The 25,900-nt window shown below is 42.4% G+C and overlaps 1 protein-coding gene across 1 annotated transcript in view; it reads left to right on the forward strand.

Moving 5' to 3' along the window:
- The first annotated feature begins 5,929 nt into the window (after positions 1-5,929).
- The window catches only part of LOC126297767 (Down syndrome cell adhesion molecule-like protein Dscam2), a 1,507,668-nt gene continuing 1,487,697 nt past the window's right edge, over positions 5,930-25,900 (forward strand). Inside the window, exon 1 of the mRNA XM_049988942.1 lies at positions 5,930-5,984. Within this exon, the coding sequence (XP_049844899.1) occupies positions 5,945-5,984 (40 nt within the window). The 5' untranslated portion in view covers positions 5,930-5,944. The remainder of the gene's footprint in view (positions 5,985-25,900) is intronic.

The raw sequence follows: 25,900 nt of genomic DNA on the forward strand, positions 1-25,900 counted from the left end.
CAGCGATGAGAGTCGCTTCTGCCTTGGTGCCTATGATGGTCGTATGCGTGTTTGGCGCCGTGCAGGTGAGCGCCACAATCAGGACTGCATACGACCGAGGCACACAGGGCCAACACCCGGCATCATGGTGTGGGGAGCGATCTCGTACACTGGCCGTACACCTCTGGTGATCGTCGAGGGGACACTGAATAGTGTACGGTACATCAAAACCGTCATCGAACCCATCGTTCTACCATTCCTAGACCGGCAAGGGAACTTGCTGTTCCAACAGGACAATGCACGTCCGCATGTATCCCGTGCCACCCAACGTGCTCTAGAAGCTGTAAGTCAACTACCCTGGCCAGCAAGATCTCCGGATCTGTCCCCCATTGAGCATGTTTGGGACTGGGTGAAGCGTCGTCTCACGCGGTCTTCACGTCCAGCCCGAACGCTGGTTCAACTGAGGTGCCAGGTGGAAGTGGCATGGCAAGCCGTTCCACAGGACTACATCCAGCATCTCTACGATCGTCTCCATGGGAGAATAGCAGCCTGCATTGCTGCGAAAGGTGGATATACACTGTACTAGTGCCGACATTGTGCATGCTCTGTTGCCTGTGTCTATGTGCCTGTGGTTCTGTCAGTGTGATAATGTGATGTATCTGACCCCAGGAATGTGTCAATACAGTTTCCCCCTCCTGGGACAATGAATTCACGGTGTTCTTATCTCAATTTCCAGGAGTGTACAATGCAAGAAACCGTAACGGCGCAACGTACTGAATTTTCGTCGTAACAGTTATTTCTCAGCACATCCTACCTTGAAACACAATTCTCAGTCATTTTCTGAGCACACTCCATAACAGCTATGAATACGTCGTCCTCACCTCGTCATACAAAATCGCGTATATGACGAGACGAGGATAATATATCCACATCTGTTATGGGTGCACTTGAAAATGAGCCATGCTCGCAACTAGCTATTGAATAAAGTACGATTTTAAAATACAGCCCGGTAGAATGGTATCTATCCTCAAATTTATTGAGGCTGTGGTGCCTACCCAGAAGGACATGACTTTTGGGTAGTCTCAATGTAGAAGTAGTCATCTTCTGTCAGTGGTTAGCAACCGGTAGTCCGTCCGCTTCCTTGTAGCAGAGACTAATTTTTACAAGCTAAAGGGCGAAATATACGCTGAGTTGACAGAAGTCATGGGATAGCGATATACCGATATATAGTGTACAGATGGCGGTAATTCCACGTACGAAAGGAATAGAAGGGCCGTTCACTAGCGGAGCCGTGATTTGCACTCAGGTGAGTCATATCAAAATATGTCAGACGTGATTATGGCCACACGAATGCAATTAACAAACTTTAAAGCAGAATGGTAGCTCGAGCTAAACGAATGGGACAGTTCCTTTCGCCAGCCGGTATGGCCGAGTGGTTCTAGGCGCTACTGTCTGGAACCGCGCGACCGCTACGGCCGCAGGTTCGAGTCCTGTCTCGGGGATGGATGTGCGTGATGTCCTTAGGTTAGTTAGGTTTAAGTAGTTTTAAGTTCTAGGGGACTGATGACCTCAGAAGTTAAGTCCCACAGTGCTCCGAGTCATCTGAACCATTTTGAACAGTTCATTTCGGAAATCGTTGGGGAATACAATATTCCGAGATCCAGTGTCAAGAGTGTGCCGAGAATACCAAATTTCAGTCATTACCACGCACGGACAACGCAGTCGCCGGCACCTTCACTTAACGACCGATGGCAGCTACGTTTTCGCAGGATTGTCAGTGCTAACAGACAAGCTACACTGAGGAAAATAATCACGGAAATCACCGTTAAGACAGTGCGGCGAAAATTGGCGTTAATCCGCTACGGTAGCAGACTACCGACGCAAGTGCTCTCGTATTCTGCAGAATTCGAGAGAATGATTTGGCGACCCATATCGCCCGACACAAGTACAATCGAAAATTTATGGGGCATTTGCGAGAGGTCAGTTAGTCCCGCCAGGTTGGCCGAGAGCGCTAGTGCACTGCTTCCTGTACCCGGGTAGGCGCACCGGCCCCAGATCGAATCCGCCCGGCGGATTAACGACGACGGCCGGTGTGCCAGCCAGCCTGGATGTGGTTTTTAGGCGGTTTTCCACATCCCCCTACGTTAATACCATGCTGATCCCCACATCCCGCCTCAGTTACGCGACTCGCAGACATTAGAACACTTTCGTGCTATTGCATGGATTACACCAGTTTCAGACAGTTGGGGTACACTAATTCCGTCCCGGGGAGTAAGGGCTGGCGGCAGGAAGGGAATCCGGCCACCCCTTCCACTAACATTGCCATATCCGATTAACCATGCCGACCCTCCCTAACTGTGGGAAAAGGCACAAGCGAAAGAAAGAAAGAAATAAAGAAAGCGAGAGGTCAGTTAGTGCACAAAATCCTGCGCCGGCAACACTTCCGCAATTATGGACGGTAATAGCGCCAGCACGGCTCAACAATTCTGCAGGGGATATTCAACAACTTGTTGAGTCCACGCCACGTAGAACTACGCCTGGCAAAAGGGGGCTCGACATGATATTAGGAAGTGTCCCACGACTTTTATCATCTCAGTGTAAAATTTGTAATTGTAGTTGTAAATAGACAACTGTAACAAAGAATAATGTAGCTCAGCGTAGCATGTAGTAAGAAAATTTTTACATCATTAGTTGTGGGCCAAAATTATCAAGTCATATATTGTATATCACCTATGATATTCACTATTCAATTTATACATTAATGATTTCCCAACCACAATATCAACTAAATTCATTTATGCTGATGACATCGCACTGGTAGCACAGAGCAGTAATTTCGAAGATGGTGAATGAATTCATACTGAGGTTCTGGAGAAGTGTCAACTTTCTTTAAGACCTGGAGATTGATCCCAAGCACATCAAAAACTGAAGTCTCTAGTTTCCATCTAGCGAATCGTGCTGCGAACTACAAACCAAGTGTTCTGGTCAATGGACAAACTTTGAGGTACAATCCTTTCCCAAAATATCTCGGAATCACTCTAGATAGAACCCTGAGCTACAAAAAGCACATCACAAATCTTTCTCATAAAGTTGCTGCAAGGAACAACATACTCCATAACCTCAGTGGTACCCCCTGGGAAACATCTGCTAACTGTCTGCGTTTAACTGGCATCAGTCTTGTGTACTCTGCTGCCGAGTACTGTGTACCTGTCTGGTTGGAAAGTGTACATGTGAAGAAGGTAGACACAAAACGTAACGACACAATGCGCTGCATTACTGGTTCCATCAAATCAACCCCGTGCCACTGGTTACCTGTACTGAGTCACATCCCTCCATCCCACTTAAGGCGGAAACAAGCTCTACTGAGGGAGGCCAAGAAAATCTCCAGGAATTCTGTCATCCGCCACAGCAAAGATTGCGATCAAGAAGAAGTGGGACAAGCATGTGAGGAAGGCGGATAGTCGTCTTCGGTTCATTGGTAGAATTTTGGGAAGATGTGGTTCATCTGTAAAGGAGACCGCTTATAAAACACTAATACGACGTCTTCTTGAGTACTGTTCGAGCGTTTGGGATCCCTATCAGGTCGGATTGAGGGAGGACATAAAAGCAATTCAGAGGCGGGCTGCTAGATTTGTTACTGGTAGGTTTGATCATCACGCGAGTGTTACGGAAATGCTAATGCTTCAGGAACTCGGGTGGGAGTCTCTGCAGGAAAGGAGGCGTTCTTTTCGTGAATCTCTACTGAGGAAATTTAGAGAACCAGCATTTGCGGCTGACCACAGTACAATTTTACTGCCACCAACTTACATTTCGCGGAAAGACCACAAAGATAGGATAAAAGAGATTAGGGCTCGTACAGAGGCATATAGGCAGTCATTTTTCCCTCGTTCTGCTTGGGAGTGGAAGAGGGAGAGAAGATGCTCTGTGGTACGAGGTACCCTCCGCCACGCACCGTACGGTGGATTGTGGAGTATGTATGTAGATGTAGATGTCGAAGACCAGCAAGTGTTACTGCAGGACAACTCATCGTTGATGATTTTGATCTAAATGACAGCTGGCAGCATCAATGGTCAAGAAAAAAAAAAAAAAAAAACATTGGGAACAAGAGCTCATCACCTTGATCCCACAAACAAGTCAAAAGGTTTTGACCTACCGAGGAAGTTTTGGTGCCGTCTCAACAGGTTAAGGACTGGACATGGTTGTTGTACCCACTTCAAGTACAAATGGGGTTGGATCAGTTCACCAATGTGTGAATGTAATCAAGAAGACCAGACAATTGAACATTTAGTCCAACACTGTCCACTTCGGACGGCTGGAGTGGCCGAGCGGTTCTAGGCGCTTCAATCTGGAACCGCGCGACCGCTACGGTCGCAGGATCGAATCCTGCCTCGGGCATGGATGTGCGTGATGTCCTGTAGGTTAGTTAGGTTTAAGTAGTTCTAGTTCTAGGGGACTGATGACCTCAGATGTTATGTCCCATAGTGCTCAGAGCCATTTCAGCCAACTGTCCACTTCATTCCCGATGACTTGTTTACTCTCACACACAGCTTAATTAACTGGTTGAAAAACACGGACTTTTAGGTTTAATCTTGTCTCATATCATATGCACCAGGTGATCAAAAAGTCAGTATAAATTGGAAAACTGAATAAATCAAGGAATAATGTATATAGAGAGGCACAAATTGACACACATGCCTGGAATGACATGGGGTTTTATTAGAACCAAAAGTTTCATAAGTTCAAAAAATGGCCGCCAGATGGCGCTTCATCTGATCAGAATAGCAATAATTAGCATAACAAAGTAAGACAAACCAAAGATGATGTTCTTTACAGGAAATGCTCAATATGTCCACCATTATTCCTTAACAATAGCTGTAGTCGAGGAATAATGTTGTGAACAGCACTGTAAAGCATGTCCGGGGTTATGGTGAGGCATTGGCGTCGGATGTTGTCTTTCAGCATACCTAGAGATGTCGGTCGATCACGATACACTTGCGACTTCAGGTAACCCCAAAGCCAATAATCGCACGGACTGAGGTCTGGGGACCTGGGAGGCCAAGCATGACGAAAGTGGCGGCTGAGCACACGATCATCACCAAACGACGCGAACAAGAGAGCTTTCACGCGTCTAGCAATATGGGGTGGAGCGCCATCCTGCATTTTGGTTCTAATAAAAACCCCTCTTATTTCAAGCTTGTGTGTCAATTTTTACATCACTATCTACATTATTCGTGGTCGTGCGGTATCGTTCTCGCTTCCCGCGCCCTGGTTCCCGGATTCGATTCCCGGCGGGGTCAGGGATTTTCTCTGTCTTGTGATGACTGGGTGTTGTGTAAGATGTCCTTAGGTTAGTTACGTTTAAGTGGTTCTAAGTTCTAGGGGACTAATGACCATAGATGTTAAGTCTCATAGTGCTCAGAGCCATTTGAACCAAATTAAGTTAGATGTGAAAAAAGAAGAAAATTCGGTACATCCGATATATTCGTGCATAATCGTCTCGGCCGAACAAGGATTGGAAGGTAGTTCCCTAAAATACGAGTCCATTGCCGCATTACTGCGCTAAAACACTCGCCCATTAGTGCGTTTCAGTAATGTCGACGTCGAAAAGGTCCCAGAACCGCGGAAGTTCCTCCGGTTTCGGGACGCGGCGGGTACCGGCCTGGGGGATCGCACCGGGATCGCGCTAGATCGGAGGTGCGCGCGAGAGGTTTCGGCGGGTGGGCGCGCAGGGTGTGGCCGGGCCCATAATTACGAATTCGTTTGGACCCGCGAGTCGGCCGTGCCGTCGGCAACGGCAGCAGCGGCAGTGGGGGCCGCAGCTTTAAGACTGTGCGCGGCGCGGCGCTGGTCTTGGAGGCAATCGATGAAGGCGGCGGAGCGGCGAGCGCCGGCCGCCCTCAGTTGCTTGCTCGCAGGCGCCGCAGCAGCAGCAGCAGCAGCAGCGGCCGCCGCGGACACTCGCAGCATGGCGACGCTGCGCGCGCTGTGCCTCTGCCTACACGCAGGTAAGCCCGGGCTGCGCCGCCGCACCGCCGCCACGCCGGCAGCCCGCGCGCCCGCGCTACGCCGCGCCGCTCGCCCGCATAACTGCGCTTGCTCGCAACAGGTTCTTTTTCTGCCATCTCACATCCAGTCGATGCACCGCTTACTCGCCGCTGCTCGTAATTTCTCTCAGCCGCGTCTACATTTCGCCACACGATCTCCTGCACGGTGTACGGCTGCACACGACTGCTACCAGCAGTATCGTTTGCCCCTTCCTCTTCCATTCTCGGACGCTGGCGAGAAAAATTACGTCAACGTGCTTCTGCACGTTCAGTAGATTTCCCCAATACATCGTCGCTGTTCTCGCGTAAGATGTATGTAAAGAGCGGATAATATATTTACAGATTCTTCAGTAAAGAGAGATACAATACTTGTAATTTATGGGTGATGTCCGGTGTCCTTTTTTGTAAAGAAACCCAACTCTTAATCAGAAACTGTTACTGGTATCATGTATCACTGAGCGTTTTTACGCACAGATAACCTGTATGCGTCTATAGCGTAGACTTCTGAAGAAAAAAGATCCTCAGAAAAAAAACACAGACAAAATTTTGTCTCAAAGCCTTACCGACCAATAGTTTACATACTCTGCGAAGTACTCTACACAGCAGTCTTCTTTCGTGTTGACCTCTCCGTCAGGTTTACAAATGACAATCCTTTATCACCAGCACCAAATCGAAAATTTCGTTGCCAGCGTGTACATTTTTGTCACCTTATCAGCACAGTGTGTGGCTGTACATAACTGAGACCATCAAAATCATTCGCCTTTTCATCCTCTCTCCGTGGATGCTGCGCGGGAAAAAAACGCGCTTTTGCACGTGCAGTAGTTTATCCGATTTTATCGTAGCGGCTCTTGCGCGATATGCAAAAAAGCGAAGGGGTAATATCTTTTTAAATAATGAAAAAACTACAACACAATCTTTGCGCGATATATATTTAACGAGGAGGCACTTCGTTTACAAATTCTTCTGTGAAGACAGATACTCGTAATTTATATGCAACGCCTCTCTTGTAAAGAAATCTACTTCTACACTCTTATTTAGATGATGATTACAGATTTTGTGTATCTCTGAGCGTGTCTGCTTTCACATAAACCGTATTTATTTATAGCGTAGAATGCTGAATAAAGAAACGCTGTCACAATAAAATAGTCTGAGATGTTTATGCCCCAAAGTCCTTACAGATAATAGTTTAGATATTCAGCTGCTGTCCATATCAATATCTGATTTCAAGCAGACAATGCTTCATCACCTGCCGTCCATGTTAACCAGTAGCCCCGGTTACTAAGCGCTACTCGTAGTTTCCCTTAGGCAAGTCTGCATTTCTATTACCCAATCTCTTCCACGGTTTGTGGCTGTACATAACTGGTATCTCCGATATCGTTTGCTGCTTCCTTTTCTATTCGTGGATACTGGGCACAAAATAGACTAACAACACGCTTCGCATGTGCAGTATTTTCTCCGACTTTATCACTAAGGCCATTTCACGATATGTATTTAGCAGCGGGGTGATACGTTTACAAATTAACAGGTTTGTTGATATGCAGATTTTCCGCAGAAAGCATAAATTATTCTTGGATTTTCGGTTAACCAGTTTGATGTAGAAAACAGCCAAAGTTGCGAAATGCAGTTATTTTTATTTAGTTGATGACGGGTTTCGGGTATTAGAACCCATTTTCAAATCATCCAAATAGAAAAAAAGGTGTATTCCGCGACAGCACGCAAAACATGTTAATACTGCACATACATGTGTCTAAGTCACGTTTTACGGTGATCATTGGCAGGACAAACATATATGTTTGTCCTGCCAGTTGTAACTGTAAAACTTGTCTTAGACCCAAATATGTAGAGTGTTAACATGGTTTGTGTGCTATCACGGAATATATCATTTTTCCGTTTGTATGATCTGAGAACGAATTGTAATTCCAGAAAACAGTCATCAGGTAAATAAAAAGAACTTAATTTCACAACTTGGACTGCTTCCTACATCAAAAAATATAATTACTCGTTTTATAAATACTTGCAGTAAGACAAAGGCATTTGAATTTATAAAATGAATGTTTAAAATTATTTTATGAAGACAAAGACTTGTAATTTATGCTTGGTGTCCACTGCCTTATCTGTAATGATGTCCGTGATCTTATTAAAATATGTCTGCAGGTTTCATATATCACTGTGTGCACTTACCCACAAAAAACGCGTATCTATTTGTATCATCGACTTCAGAAGAAAAACACTTCCACAGTAAAAAAATATGCACACGATTTTCACCCGGACTCCCATGGAATAACTTTTTATATAGTGTACAGCAGAACTCTTTGCAGCGCTCTTTTTACCGTGTTGACCTCTCCATCCGACATCCACATGACGAAGCTTTGTCCTCTTGCTCACAGATTAACCAACGATAACCCCCGATCGCAAGCATCGAAACGTAATATCCATGAAATTTATGTTCAAAGTCGTTCTTCGAAAGAACGTTCTTGTACGTGACCATTACTCTCATCAGAAATATTTTTACATTCAAATATCAACACAATGGACGGTGACAAATATCGGTACCACCAGTATTATTCTTCCTTTCCTCTTCCATTCGTGGGTGTTGCAAGGAATTTGGCTTCCAATGCACGTGCAATTACTTTTCTGATACTATCGTTGAAGTCCTTTAACGATACGTGTATATTTACAGACTCTGTTGCCATGAATAAACGGACTTTCACTCTACATTGTGACAAAAGGAACAAAGTGTACCTAACATGCTCGTTCCACACGGCATTTCCTGAAAGAATACACAATTGCAGCGTGATTCGTCTCTCCATACACGTATGGCATATCACTTGCTCCCCACCTGTTAACTAATAGTGGCTGTACGGGAAAAAAATATAGCTGATTTGCTTTTACATTTGTTCCATTTCTGTAATTTTGTGGGTGTGTTCTTATGGGGTACATTAGGTTTCCCATAAAATCTGAGTATAAGGTTCAACACATCAAGATAGGAATTTAAGGCACAGGATAGAATATAAAGTTCCAAGTATTTAGCAGTATGGTTAGCACCTGTAATAGTTTCATCCATGGAAATGACAAAGAGACCAAAACATATTAACAGTAGTCGGCAATGTTTGAAATGAAGAATACAGAAATATAAAAGCTGTTAATAGCCCTAGCAAGCCTTACCTTACAAGAACAACAAAAAGTGTTAACGTGTAAACCAAGAGAACCAGCTCAGCACAGCGTGCGATATGTACTCGGGACCTAAAACGAGAGCGCGATCTCCTAGAAGTCTAAACCGTCTTATTTAGCCCCTTTCCATATCTTCTTTTCAAAAGTTTCGCAGTAACATTAAATACAGATATAGCTGTGCGGTCTCGAATATCTATAGAAATAGTAAATATTTGTGTCATAACGAAAGATGTATTTGTCACACCTGCACAGTAGACTCAAATCTTTCAGCTATTAACCACCCAGCAAGTTACGTTCCTCTTTCTGTACCATCACTTGTCGAAGAACCTTCATTTTATTTCCTCAACCACTCGTGTAACGGTACGGGCATCTAAGTTACGTTGAACGACTTCTATTCGCTACAGGGAGAAATATGTTGAAAAACTCTTCTCTGTAGACAGGGATCAATAATTTTAAGAGGAACCCGTCGCCTTTCTTGAGGAAAACTCTACAGAGGAAGATAGATTTCAAAAATTTAATACTCGTCGATAAAAACGATATTTTTCTCTTCAACACATGATTCTTTCGTCAAAGCAGATTTCTATACCAATACAATTTAAAAAAAAATCTTAACCATGGTTCTCTATTATCTGCGATATGCTTGGTACGGGGCCTCGAGAAAGGTCTGTGGAGATATAAAGTACTCGACAAATTATCATGAATGAAACTGAACACTGACAAAGAAAAAAGAGTTTATTTTTTCCTATACGACGCTTTTTGAAAGCAGAATATTGTAAAAAGATCACTACTATCATGCTCAGAGATTTAAGAAAATTATGAAGAAATATGGATTCAATAACATCTCGACGCAGAAACAATGCTTTCCGACCTGTTGGCTAATGACTCGTCAGCAGAACTGTCTAGTATTGGGTTCATTCTCCTGAATTTGCCGTCAACTTCGGAGCAACAAATCTGACGCTAGTCACCAGCAGAAAAGATTTTCTTTAGCAACAATATGTGGCATCTGGAATTGAGCAGCAACAAAAGTTCCACCCAGACTGAATGTAGCGCAGGAACAGACCTCTGCAGACAAAACTCACTAAGTGTTTTGAAAAAGTTATCTATATACTGAAGCAATAGAGAAGTTGTAATAGAACTTTTTGATCTGCAAAATTTGCATTCGAGCTCTAATAGACTAACCCACGCTAGTAACTGCTTGCCACGTACAATACTGAAAGCTGATGAAAGAAATTTCTTTCTGCCCAAATGCATTATGGGTGTTTAAAAAGTCTCTCCGCAGTGCCGCATGATTGTTAGTCGCTCGTGCCGTATGCCGCAGTGAATATACAGAAATGAAACTCAGTGAAATAGACGTTATTATTTATTGAATATTCATTTTTACTAAGATAAACGAAACAGTGGAATGTTGGGAGAGTCCACTTGAAGGGAAGTAACCCAGGCAAGCGAACAGTCATACGACACTCGCGGCTAACAATCATACGTCACTGCGGAGAGACTTTTTGAACGCCCCATATATACAGTCTTTTACTGAGGAACTACCAACCAACTTAAGCTTCCTTGGATATTAATCCATCCTTACAGTTAATCTCAGCACTCTGGTAGACGGCAGGAGATGGCGAAACATAGTGTTACATGAAGTGGTTCATAGGCAACAAACGAAACTCTGGGTGGTGATGTATTTTAAACTTAATCATAGCATAACTGAGTATAATTTCCCAGCACTGCAACTCCTTCACAGGACTTCGTTTAATTTTGGGATTATTTCAGGTAAAATACTATTGACCCACGCCTCTCCTTACCTCATATATAGGTACTTAGTAGCAGAATACCAGTCCGTAACTGCATAGTGAGACGTTTTTCCTGTTTTCTGTATTAATGGCATCTTCAGAGGGAGCGATACACTTGCAGCTGACAATTCCAGTGTGATAGCTGATGGTCTAGTAATTGCTGCATATTGCATAAGAGCCACAGTCACTGTAGCTATCAAGCCTGATTTTATTAGCCTTATTACAATTCTGAAAAATAGAAGTGGCATACAAATTCTCGCCACGAAGTTACCACGCCAGCGTCACTTCGAGAGCCACTGAGCTGGTCTCTATTTTTCCCTGATTCTTTCTTCTAATTGAATGACAGTAATAATAATAAGAAGAAGAATAGAAATAACGATAAGTTATCAGCAATTTACTTCGCTCTACAAGAGCGACAGTACATTTTTATCGTACCTATTCACTACTAGCGATATCTCCCACCGTCTTTTTTCTGTAAAGCATGGTTTTGTTGTTGCAAACAAGTTTGCAAAGATGTCCACACAAGTCATGGTACAGTTAACGGCGTCAGTATGTTGACAACAACTGAAATGTGAAATGTGCAACTACCATATCGCGTATTTTCTCCAGATACCTATGATTTAGAGACTACAAGACCCGACCAAACTTGCAGTAAATGCTACTGTGTTTTACAAATGTGAGAAGGGATAGCCAGAACCCGCACCACACCAGGCGGAATCGTGAAAACGCTTGAAAGCAAATACATTTTACTTTCACATGTACTTTCCCGCAATCTGTAGGTTTCCGAGATACGAAAGAATTGCGAGTTACGCTGTCGGCGGCCTAGTAATCAACGAACGCGACTACGAATTTTGACAACATGGGTTTGTTTCTGAGTGTGGCCCATATATTTCTTTCCGTGTCGTTTTCCCTGGAAAATTATGGACACAACATTCAAAAGAGAATTAATTTTTATGTACTCGCTCCTTGCAAACTCACGTTACTAAATTTTGAGTTGGTACCCAAGTACCTACATCTGTGATAGGTCTTTGTCTGAAAGACAGGAGAGTTACTTCCAATACAACTTTATCATTACTTAACTCCCCACTTCCGCAAAAAATTTCGGAAATTTATTGGTCAGGTTCTCTTCTCCGTTTCCTCTGAGGCTAATAACTTTTATAAGATACAATAAAGAAGACTTAAACTGCAACTAGAATAGAACCCATGTCATCGAAGATGGTAAGCTCTTACGTTCATCACGCGGCTATCTCCTCATTCAGCTTCTCTCCGGAAGTGTATATGGTGCAGCGGATCGAAAGCACTACGTCTTTGATTTATTTATAATTATTATATAGAGGATCTGCAGTTAGATATGAAATTTGAGTTTTCTGTCGATTCCAGCTGAAAAGGAAGGGATCCTACGTTGCACCATTTGGCTTCGATGTTTTCGAAAAACAGAAGCGAGTTGACCTAAACGTTTCTGTTTGAGTCACTTCTGAACGGCTCCCGCTAGTGCGTTAAAACTCGTCGAAATCTGCGGGTAGCACGATCTGGCGTCCGCTTGTTAGCCCATACCATCTGTTCTCTACTGCTTAGTTCGACAACTGCGTGCGAATTTTCCGCATCACAGTCCAGCAGCGGTCCGCTTTGCAGTTCAGCAGAGTGGAAACGTCGGTCGTCGTACGCGGGCAGCGGCGACCTCGCGAGTATTGGTGTGTTCGCGCCCTGCGCCTCGACATTTCGCTCTGGCTTTGCGGCGGTAACGACTGTCGCGAGATGCCGCCTAATTGCATTTCTTTCAGAATGCACAGTCAGCGCCGAAAAGGAGCTTTCGGGCCGACCGATGCGAAAGACACCGGCGAGTCTCCAGTTTAATATTTCCCCCACCCTCTCCTCCCCTCTCTACCCTCCGTCAAGTCTGTCGAATAGCAGCGTTCGCGGTTTCGGCAGAACGGTAGAGAAAGACCATATTAATTACTGCAAAGCCTGCCCCCTTCGTCGAGCAGGGAGATCCAGCAGTTTTCCCGTCCCTGAGCCAAAATTTTCTTCTTCCACACTGCCAGAAGTTTATACGCCGTTCGCGGACGGCGCTGCAAATTCGCCGTCTGTGTTAGTACTACTTTTTACCGCCACTGAACTTTGTTCCTCGACCGCAAAAAAGTCCTATTTCGAACATACAGGATCCAAAAGCCAGTAAAAAGTGGTACCTGTTTGCGTGAATGATGCGTGAGGTTCTGTTTGTTTCGAAGCACCGGAAAGCGCAATTAAGCTAAGGTCACGTTCACTCGTTACAGTATACACCCAGAGTTTATATGGCGTACATGTATGGAAGACATACGGGGAAGTATAAAAGCCAGAGGTGGAAAGAGAGGAGGAGAATTTTCTTTCGCCTTCAAGCCACAGTTGGCCGCAGCGCTGCCGGCAACAGGTTTTCTTTCTAGCAGCCTAATTAAGATGCAATTGTCGGATGCGGATTCCACAAATATCGCTGTTTCAGACGCTCGCACGTGGGCGTTCAAAAACTTTTTCCCCGGTAACGATGATAAACAGTTACATGTCTCTCCGAATTATTACGTTGAAACGTCCCCTTAGAAAAATTAATGAATTACTGTGCTGATAAGCCTCTTACATTATTTGATTTTCAAACAGCCCAGCAGAACTGGACGTACTCAGACATTTCGCTCTTTACGTACTCTGATCAACACTAAACTGACACACAATATTTTTTAGCGCAACGCAATCTGACTTTCAAATAATCCCTACAAGATAATGGCCCAGACTAACAATAACCTATACTTTTCATGAATCACTTACCTCACAAAAATCTTCGTTACTCGAACTACTGCAATACAGCGAGCGCCATTACTGCCGGCTAAATAAAAGTTTCAAACTACTGAAGGCACTAACTACTGATAGGCATAGTTAGCAAATGAGAGATTTTGATAGAGAACAACCAATGTATATACCTTAATAGTGTTCAAAAGTCATACTATATATAGCAGTTCATGACATCCAGTCTTACAAATTTACTGTCTCTGATGGACACACGTCCAGATCATCCGTTCTCAAAACTCCGCCATTTCTCTCCCCACATCCACCACTGCCGGTGGCTCACCTTCAACTGCACAACGCTACGCGCTGTTCACATCCAGCTGCCCAACACTACAATAGCAAACAACAATGCAAACGAGCCACAGACTGCACACAGCACAGCCAGTTATTTTCATACAGAGCGCTACGTGTCGTTACCAATAAAAAAACCTAAACAGCCTACTTACAACGTCACACGACCGGTGGTACATTTAATCCTCTATTTTTCTAGTTGTGCTGTGGATACAATTAGTCCTAAGAATACAGAACTAATTCATTAGATGCATTTCATCTGGCCACGCATTCTATCACATGCATATTCCTTAATACAGTTATTAAGTATTAAACTATATTTCCTCCCCACATAAATGTTTCAATACATTACGTCAAATATTCATTCGGCTATAAATTTAAATTACTGCCTGAAATCTCACCACATGCTGAAGAGTCCTGAAATTTTCTATACATAAGAACTAATAATATTGTATAACTTTTATCTCAACACACAGTTGAAGTCTGCAGTACATGTTTAGAATTAGACTATGCAGTGTAAACATCTTTTATTACATATTGTTACGGTCTAGCAGGCTAGTTTTCATAAATAATATTATCGAAAAAATAAACATGTGTCAGTGAAAGAAATGAAAATTAAGAGGGTTTTGCATCAGGCGGAATAAAGATAACAATTTTCTCTGCATAGGAATAGGAATCTAAACACAAACGGTCATGCCACAGAAATCAAAAATGAAAAACAACTTGGATTAATAAATTGTGTGCAAACGCGTTAGCAATTACAGAACCGTTTGTATCTGTTTAATGGTGTGTCATTTTGAGAAGAAAGAGGAAAATACACTTTATGTGCCAAGATCGCGCGACAAAAATTGTCGGCTAAGACTTATAGAATTAACAGAAGTTTATCCAGTTCATTACATCCACATTGCACGCTGCTTGTTGGTTGACTACTAGTATGTGTGAACTATAAGCTGTAGTGCTTATTTTGACAGATATTTCGGCCACTCATCCAGTAAAGAGCTTTGAACAAGTTGTCCGTTAGATCCTTCCAGATGAACACGTATTCCGACTAAACACTGTTTCAGTTATAAAAGTCTCTGTAAAAGCAAGACTCAATTTTGTATTCCGCTAATGAGTACAGGCTGCTGGGCTTCCATCCGCTGTGCAAACTATTGCAATAATCTGAGTGATGTACCGAAAGAGTGCGTCAGTAGGTATTACGGAAACTGAGTACTGCCCACCGCCCACACCTACTGCTGCGCGGCAGACGAGTGGAAATGTGAAATTTAATTCACTTCCGGGATAAACGCGAACACAGCTTGTAAATCCGGAAACAGTGCATTTCCTACCACGAATGATGTTTGACCTACCGTGTATGTTCCACTTCACAATTTTATCGAAGAGGATGTACCATAATCCGGAAGAGACTTAATTTTTTCGCGTTTTCCCCTGTAGGACTCTTATTAAATATGAACTCAATCTGCTAGTAACGAAGAACAGGTCAGTCAGATTCCCCGACGATATATTAATGCAAAGCAAGAGTCCTACGCGAAGACGTGAAATATTTTAAGGGCTTTCTTTCCGGTGCTGTCGTAATTAAGACCGAAGAAGCTAAAGTAAATCGTAAGCTATAAACTAAACCTCAAAGAACGTGTAAATGTAAAACCTAATGCTATACTGAAAACGATTATCTAAATGCTAAATATAGAGTTTAATTTGGACTTAACAGTAGCCACATAAAGTATTACCCTCTACGGTAATGATGCGGAGGGGTGTAGCGTGCCAGGGCCCTGAGTCTCATGTTTCTTTACATGTCATAGTCCTTAACGTAAGAAGAGTTCCACGGGGAATGTGAACTTGCAAAATATGCTATCTAGAATCATACCACGTATAATACAAAAGTATCTACGCGTCAGACCTGTATGAATGATTCGATTATGACGGTGTCTGATGACGACTCACTTAATGAAGCTGCATCTCACTTGTAACAATCACGTAATATTTAACGACGGAACAAAGTAATGAATTCTTCGACTGATGATAGTATAGTTAAAACGCTGAAAAGGTCCGATTGCCGGTTATCGTCTTCAGGTACTTGTCTCTATCACCGACACGTTGGAAGAGTTAGACCAAAATTAGTAGAAGGAGTGGTTATCGGGAAATTCAAATAAATAGCCATCAGCAGCTCTGTGATCGAAAATGTGTCAACCAGCCCTGTAAATTACATTACGCTAAATAGCTTGCTAGCGGGGCAATCAGTACAAGTGACAAATGATTACGTATTTAATGGAATAAGGCAAATATGTGGATAACTCATTCGCTACACCGGTCCCATCCCAGTGTAATTAAAAGAGCGAAGTGCATAATGAAATTATGGAATATTAACGACAAACTTAATTCCTTTTTATCTTGTCGACCAGAAATTTTCGTTTTTACATAAACCACTTTTTTACTCGTTTCCAAACAGAAGTCATCCGCAGTAAACGTCACGTACATCATTTTCGTATATATATAATTCAGTTACTCCATTACAGCGAAGTGTTAAAGGCAAAGTACGGTTTCTACATCTACATCTACATCTATACTCCGCAAGCCACCTGACGGTGTGTGGCGGAGGGTACCCTGAGTACCTCTATCGGTTCTCCCTTCTATTCCAGTCCCGTATTGTTCGTGGAAAGAAGGATTGTCGGTATGATTCTGTGTGGGCTCTAATCTCTCTGATTTTATCCTCATGGTCTCTTCGCGAGATATACGTAGGAGGGAGCAATATACTGCTTTACTCTTCGCTGAAGATATGTTCTCGAAACTTTAACAAAAGCCCGTATCGAGCTACTGAGCATCTCTCCTGCAGAGTCTTCCACTGGAGTTTATCTATCATCTCCGTAACGCTTTCGCGATTACTAAATGATCCTGTAACGAAGCGCGCTGTTCTCCGTTGGATCTTCTCTATCTCTTCTATGAACCCTATCTGGTGCGGATCCCACACTGCTGAGCAGTATTCAAGCAGTGGGCGAACAAGCGTACTGTAACCTACTTCCTTTGTTGTCGGATTACATTTCCTTAGGATTCTTCCAATGAATCTCAGTCTGGCATCTGCTTTACCGACGATCAACTTAATATGATTATTCCATTTTAAATCACTCCTAATGCGTACTCCCAGATAATTTATAGAATTAACTGCTTCCAGTTGCTGACCTGCTATTTTGTAGCTAAATGATAAGGGACCTATCTTTCTATGTATTCGCATCACATTACACTTGTCTACATTGAGATTCAATTGCCATTCCGTGCACCATGCGTCAATTCGCTGCAGATCCTCCTGCATTTCAGTACAATTTTCCATTGTTGCAACCTCTCGATACACCACAGCATCATCTGCAAAAAGCCTCAGTGAACTTCCGATGTCATCCACCAGGTCATTTATGTATATTGTGAATAGGAACGGTCCTATGACACTCCCCTTTCCTAGAGGAAAAAGAGTGGACTTTTTTTGTCTGAATGATTCCAGATTTTTAAGATAGCTGCTAAGGTTCAGTGACAGTGTCAGAATTATATTAGAACAAATAAGCCCTCGGTCACAAATGTCAAAATTGACCAGATTTCGACGCTACTATGAGCGTCGTCTTCAGAATTAAACTAACTGTTCTAAAACATATTAGGTATATAATACATTAATAAAATTAAAGTTAGTACTGACTGGAAAGAGATGCAGTACTTACAAGTCACATTTAAAAAAATGTTGTTCACTCAAGTACGAGCAGCCCTTAGTGGCTTGCCATCTTCTTTACAACTATTCATGACGTCGCCTTTCCGGCTTAGATTTTTTAAAATGTGACTTGTAAGTACTGCATCTCTTTCCAGTCAGTACTAACTTTAATTTTATTAATGTATTATACACCTGATATGTTTTAGAACAGTCAGTTTAATTCTGAAGACGACGCTCATACTAGCGTCGAAACCTGGTCAATTTTGACTTAATATTTGTGACCGAGGGCTTATTTGTTCTAATATCATTCCAGATTTCAACTAACCCCGTCCCTATTACACAGTTGTATCCAAAACCTAAAAAAATTATCAGAGCTCATGCTTCTGTGACCTATAAGGGTCAAGAGAACGTGAAGATAAGTAGGTTAGAGTTTAACGTCTCTTCGACACTGAGATCATCTGAGGCAGAATACTAGCGCAGTTGGACAAGGACGGGACAGGAATCATGCTAGTATTTTGGTGATGTGGGAGAATCATGGAAGAAACTATATATGGACGTATGACAGTCAAGTGACTTGAGCACTTCATCTCCTGGCGCGTTTGATTAAGTGACGTGTATCATCTGTCTCATATGCTGTAATGACTATCCTGACCATTTATACAGATTTAAGTGATTTGTAGTAAATATCTGAGGTGAAAACGAGAAAAGTAGAATCATATTAGATCGAACTTCCCCTCTGTTTTCTATTTATACCGTACGATATAGATTTAGCACTAAATATACTTATCATGTCATAGTAGCTTTATATACAGTGTGTTCAGTGTATAACTGAACATATTGTGATCATTGGCAGCTTACTATATACTGTCTTCAGTCTGTTAGTTGTGTTTTCTCTGTGTCTAACAGTCTTCCTGCAAACTACACTAAATTTACTACCTGACTTTTCTGCATGGTTGTAACTGCACCACTAAGTGGTCTACGCCTGTCAGTATAGGCCAACCGTTTTGCGTCCATTCGTACATACTTCAACAACCGACTTGACTGCCGAGGGGAAACTCAGAAGGTGCGCGGAGTGGCCGCACGGTTTAAGGCGCCATGTCACGGATTGCGCGGCCCCTCCCGCCGGAGGTTCGAGTCCTCCCTCGGGCATGGGTGTATGTGTTGTTCTTGGCATAAGTTCGTTTAAACAGTGTATAAGTCTAGGAATCGATGACTTCCGCAGTTTGGTCCCTTGGAATTCACACACATTTGAACATTTTTTTTTTTTTTTAATAAGCACCAATGCCTTGCTCTTTCCTAGTGTTGTAAAACTACCATAGGTTATCGTAGACTATCATAAGTAAGCACAGACTACGATAGTTTCTCTAGTAGCTTTGGTCAGTTACGGCCATTGCCGCGTTTCCCGTACTATGGACGTGTTGAATACCTATCTGTGGTTGCCTTATAAAAATCGCTTTCTTTACGTATGCGATCAGTATCTTACTAGGTTCACCTAAAAACTGGAAGCAATGAATCGTCTAGAAACTGAGGGGGGACATATAAAGGGCTGACTAACTTACGAAACATTTCCTTTGTACATAATATCCGCCTGTCTGTTACTTAAGAATAAACAGTATTTGCAGCAGAACTGAAATTGCCAATGTTTCATTCAGGTTTTATTGATATGTTGATTTACTGCATGAAACGGAGGGATGTTGCAGTTAAAAAGAGAAACCAGCACAGTTTTATCATACAGCGCTAGAAAACGCCGTTTCCTCAACAAAAGCCGCGTGACCGCTACGGTCGCAGGTTCGAATAATGCTTCGGGCATGGATGTGTGTGATGTCCTTAGATTAGTTAGGTTTAAGTAGTTCTACGTTCTAGGGGACTGATGACCTCAGAAGTTAAGTCCCATAGTGCTCAGAGACATTTGAACCATCTGAGCCTCAACAAAAAGGTAAAATAAAAAAACTGCAAAACAAAAATTTATAAAACATCGCGTCAATACTTCTTAGAACTTATATAAAATATGTTTCTGTTATTCACAAACAACTTTCACATTTATCAGTAATAACAGGACATTCTTGCTTTTGAACATGATGGAGAACGCTGTATTGAGTATAAAATAGCAACACTAATTCTATAAATTTTTTATGTTTCTGCATGTAAACTGTTCTTGCGTCAAAAATATTTACTTTGGTTACATAAAAGCGCAGAAGTTACGGAATAAACTAATTTTCTTACTTGTAAAACGTATCTTTCCCTGTTAATTGTACCAATACTACCGGTAATCCTAACATTTCCTACATAACTTATGCAGTGTACCATAACTACCTAATAGCAGTTTTGGTTGAGCGCATCTGTACTCTGGCCACATGTGTTTCGAGGCACCAACCAACCTAAACAAATACTACTTATAATAGTTATAATTATTAATCTGCAAATGACGTAAATCCTGATGTAACGTTGTTCAGTACACTGTTATGTCACCAATAAAAATATCTGCACTTATATTGCTAATACTTTGCATATGCGGGTGACGTGGTGCACGCAGTAAAATATCACGAGTACAGCGGTTTATCTTGCAGCCTACAGGCATCATTTCGATAATCTTGGCGAGAGAGAACCTACTGGCGCATGGTGACTGGAGAAAAGAGTTGTCAGTATCTGCCGTTTCGTGAATCCGGGAACGCTGCAATGGAGCGAGACTGTTAGAAATTAAAACAGAAAGGATGGCACAGAAAACCCAGCCGGAGCCGCATCGTATGAGTACAGCAAGCATAACCATTAATCCGGTTAGCGAAATGAATCTAATTCGTCTTCCAGTTTTGGAAATTAGAGGCGAACAACGTTCGACCATTTTCGTAAGACCGCACCTTCACTGAATTCATACAGCAAGTTAGCGTAACTGGTCTGTGAGAGCTATGATTCACGATGACGCTTTACGCCTAAACCTGGAAATTAGAAGAAGAAAAAAAATCTTTAGCCTTCGGGTAGGTAAAAGTGGAGAACCGGGAAAAAACTGATTGTTTCCCGTTGAGAACTCAGTTTATATGGTTATTACGTTATAGGTGAGCGAAACCACGGAGTTTCGCTCAGATGATTGGCGTAGCTTCTTGCTCTACACGATAGACAGAGCAAGTAATACAACGCTTTTCAATAGGAACAAGTGGCTTCAATAAAAAATCAACACGGGTTTCAGTAATATCCTTCGTCGAATGCAAATTAGTACGCTCCACGTTATCTGTGAAATTACAGAAACTGTAAACACATGTGTGAGAAAAACTCGTTGTTTTTAGACTTCCGAAACCATTTGAAACTGATCTACACTGCTGGATGAGGAAAAACGTACTGGAACGCAGGAAGCGGGGTAGGTATAAAGGGAAGTCAAATTAATACGAGAAAGATGGAAAAAATTAGTAAACTGTTCATTATTTCAAAAGTAATCGCCGTGACTGCTAATACTAACTTCACTGTGAGAAAACACGGTGATTGCCTTCATGGAAAAACGTTTGCATCTGTTTACAGAACCTTCTCTGATGTTTCGCCAGCAGGAGTGGCATGTATTGTCTAAGACTCATCCTCAGTTGCTGGTGGCGGCAGTGGAGGCTGGATCTTCGACAATGCCAGCCACTCGTGCTGGCGAAATGCTAGAAAAATCATAAGCAAAAGTCGAGCGATGATTCAGAGACGAAAGCCGACATGCAGTTCGTCAAAAAGCCGTCACGAGAGCCTCAAAAATTTTGTAATGCTTACACGATAAACAGGCGACAGAAGAACTTCATCTTCCCCACTAAAATTCAATAAATTTGTGAAACCATGAAAAGCAGTGGACTCCGCATGACGAGATAAACATTAGGAAAGACTGAGGTTTATTGTGTGTGCAGTTCTTGCTTGGTGCACGAGACCTGTCGCACGTGTAGTATCGGTAAACAGGCATAGCACTTATAAGGGGTAGCGCCTGCTTGTCATCACCGATTTCGTACAAGTTTTTGGTTTACGCAGGGATCGGCGAGAAATAAAAGTGATACAAGTGGAAGCTCCAGTGTTATAAAATTAGCATTTTTGGATTGGGTTGGGCGAGCCGTGAGCCGCTTAGGTTAGCATAGTATCCAAGCAGCCGCTGGTGCAGAGAAAAGCGTACAGACTGGTAAATCGAGGATCTCGGGGTCGTGTTCCTTTTTTCCTTTTTTTTCAGTTTTTGCGTTACTTACATCGAAAATAAACCAAAATAGTTCGCAATATATTATCTTAATTAACGTTTTAATAAAAAGCAGGAAAAGAAATTTAACATTGGGAATAAATTTCCAGTACAGCATTGCAAGGCGTACACGAGAATTTCGTATACAAAATTAGGTACCTTTATTATTTTGTAGTTGATGATTTACACGTGCTGGAGTAATATTCCTCATAACCACAGGGGAAGCAGTAAGTTTTTTCGCATTTTGCACGCATTATAAACGCCTCATTTTTACATTTACTTAGAGCTTTTAATGTCTCTATAGAAAAGAGACTACAGTCATAAAAGGTTCTCTCTCTTATTGCTCATTGTCGCGGCACACCACGCGTAAAGCGTCATATCACCAAATATTGGCAGTGGAATGTTTTTGATGCTGTCTTCTTGGGATGGGATTTCTTTTTCTCTCTCGTTGAAATAAGAGCAGGTTTGGGTTTTTTTGATCAAATTCTTTACCTAATGATAATAAAAAGAGACACCGCAGGTTTGCACTGGCGAGTGCATTTTGGAAGGGGATCACTTTAATATACTTCTACATGTTGGCAGTTCTTCTTCAGCTTGAAATATGTCGTCCTCTAATTGTGGATTTGTCTGTACTCCCCACCAACCCACGAGACAATTAACAGAAGAATTTTGTTCTCGTGCACGTAAAGCTTGAAGATGTCACCAAAAATTCTTTGTATAATGTTATTAATAAGTTTCACGAAATTTGATGAAGTAATGGGAAATTTTTTCTAGTTTGGCACGTACTAATCAACCAAACTTTCTTTTGGCTTCCAATTTCATGCCTTTTACGAAAATATTTATAAAAAAATTATACTGAGCATTATTTCTGTTTATTTGAAGAGTGAATAACATAAAAAATTAAAGAAAAATGAGCTTCCCATATAGGAACTCGATCCAGGGACGGATTACCGTTTTTTTCTTCTCTTTCCACTGCGCCAACCGCTATCTGGAGAGTACGCTGCCACAAAAGGCTGCAGCTTCGCCCGATCTGAGTCAAAATATAATATATTTTTTCTTGCCGCTGGGCCATCTGAAGCAGCCACTTCTGTCACTATCATTCGTGGCCAAGGCCCCCCCCCCCCCCCCCCATATACCATAACGTTGGACGACATCGGTAATGATGAGTAGGCACGGTACCTTTATTAGCATATTTCAACCATCATACATGTTTGAGAAATTAGTAACGGTCTCCTATGTTACAGAAAGAGATTATTTGATCCTCTCCTCGACGGGACGTTAAAAGCAAAGATAAAAAGGTACTTTGTCATAGTTTGAAAAGCGACGATATTGAGTTACCATTGCACTGTGTTTGCAGCGATCATTCTTTCTAAAAATAAATGGAAACTTCGCACTTACTACGAACTGAATCGTTCACAGTGATGTAAGTACCTAAGTCATAAGACAAAATAACGATAGCAGCTGGCAGTCGGGATGTCAGCATTGGATGACAGCACCATTCAAAAACTGTTATTTCCATAGTTAAGGAAAGACTTCCTGAATCCGCAAATTTCTCCAGGTTCTGACGTATACTATAATCCTGGTTCAGAGTACAAGAATGCTGTCACGTTTCCTCAAATGACAGATATTTGGCAACGTTGGAGAGGATATACAAAAGCTGGTGTTTTTTGTGCTTTTATAAAGGTACTGCAAATGAAGGTGGGATCCAGCAGGAGCCAATAATGTTCCTAAGTTCAGGCCATTTCGACCTTACAATGAACATGAAACAGCAATATAGCCATTTACCGGTTTTTGATAATATGACAGCTATTATACACTACTGGCCATTAAAATTTCTACACCACGAAGATGACGTGCTACAGACGCGAAATTTAACAGACAGGAAGAAGGTACTGCAAATGAAGGTTAGATCCAGCAGGAGCCAATAACGTCCCTAAGTTCAGGCCATTTCGACCTTACAATGAACATGAAACAGCAATATAGCCATTTACCGGTTTTTGATAATATGACAGCTATTATACACTACTGGCCATTAAAATTTCTACACCACGAAGATGACGTGCTACAGACGCGAAATTTAACAGACAGGAAGAAGATGCTGTGATATGCAAATGATTAGCTTTTCAGAACATTCACACAAGATTGGCGCCGGCGGAGACACGTAAAACGTGTTGACATGAGAAAAGTTTCCAACAGATTTCTCATACACAAAGAGCAGTTGACCGGCGTTGCCTGGTGAAACGTTGTTGTGATGCCTCGTGTAAGGAAGAGAAATGCGTACCGTCACGTTTCCGACTTTGATAAAGGTCGGATTGTAGCCTATCGCGACTGCTGTTTATCGTATAGCGACATTGCTGCTCGTGTTGGTCGAGATCCATAGACTGTTAGCAGAATATGGAATCGGTGGGTTCAGGAGGTTAATACGGAAAGCTATGCTGGATCCCAACGGCCTCGTATCATTAGCAGTCGAGATGACAGGCATCTTATCCACATGGCTGTAACGGATCGTGCAGCCACGTCTCGATCCCTGAGTCAACAGATGGGGACGTTTGCAAGACAACATCCATCTGCACGAACAGTTGGACGACGTTTGCAGCAGCATGGACTATCAGCTCGGAGACCATGGCTGCGGTTACCCTTGATGTTGCATCACAGACAGGAGCGCCTGTGATGGTGTACTCAACGACGAACCTGGGTGCACGAATATCAAAACGTCACTTTTTCGGATGAATCGAGTTTCTGTTTACAGTATCACGATGGTCGCATCCGTTTTGGCGACATCGCTGTGGACGCACATTGGAAGCGTGTATTCGTCATCGCCATACTGGCGTATGACCTGGCGCGATGGTATGGGGTGCCACTGGTTACACGTCTCGGTCACCTCTTGTTCGCATTGACGGCACTTTGAACAGTGCAGATGTGTTACGACCCGTGGCTCTACCCTTCATTCGATCCCAGCGAAACCCTACATTTCAGCAGGATAATGCACGACCGCATGTTGCAGGTCCTGTGCGGGCCTTTCTGGATACAGAAAATGTTCGACTGCTGCTCTGGCCAGCACATTCTCCAGATCTCCCACCAATTGAAAACGTCTGATCAATGGTGGCCGAGCAACTGGTTCGTCACAATACGCCAGCCACTACTCTTGATGAACTGTGGTATCGTGTTGAAGCAGCATGTGCAGCTGTACCTGTACACGCCATCCAATCTCTGTTTGACTCAATGCCCAGGCGTGTCAAGGCCGTTATTACGGCCAGAGGTGGTTGTTCTGTGTACTGATTTCTCAGGATCTAAGCACCCAAATAGCGTGAAAAAGAAATCACATCTCAGTTCTAGTATAATATATTTGTTCAATGAATATCCGTTTATCATCTGCATTTCTTGTTGGAGAAGCAATTTTAATGGCCAGTAGTGTATACACCAGAGAGCAATGTAGTTCAAGATAGCTGCTTTGTTGGAGAAAAAGCTCTCCTGACACTACTGCGAACGGTAAAGTTCAACGTGTCACGTAACTGGATGGGCTAAAGTCTCCGCATCAGCGTATTTGATCAAAGATAGAGGCGCATGAATGTGTACAATCACGTTTCCGTAACAGAGCTGCGCTCTACTAAAATTACGGTTCGGTAGATTTGGTGCAGTATGTTAATGACGCTGTGAATGATCGGAGTACCGGTAGTATTGTTAGCATTGTTTGGGAAAGAAACATAATTGAATATGTGTGAGAGAAACTTTGAGCCGACGACCTGTCCTTGTTTTTGTTTGTTTGTTTGTCCATTGTGTATTCTGTGTCCTTACAAAATATAAATTGCATTTTATAAGCAAAAAAAATTAGGTGATCGTGTAACATCTGCGCTTTTATGTAACTAATGCAATTACTTTTGGCACAAGTACAGTTTACATGCACAAATATAAAAGAATGTATAAAATAATAGTTATTTCGAACTCAGTAGAG

This window comes from Schistocerca gregaria, chromosome X (genome assembly GCF_023897955.1).
Source record: "Schistocerca gregaria isolate iqSchGreg1 chromosome X, iqSchGreg1.2, whole genome shotgun sequence".
Classification (NCBI taxonomy): Eukaryota; Metazoa; Arthropoda; class Insecta; order Orthoptera; family Acrididae; genus Schistocerca; species Schistocerca gregaria.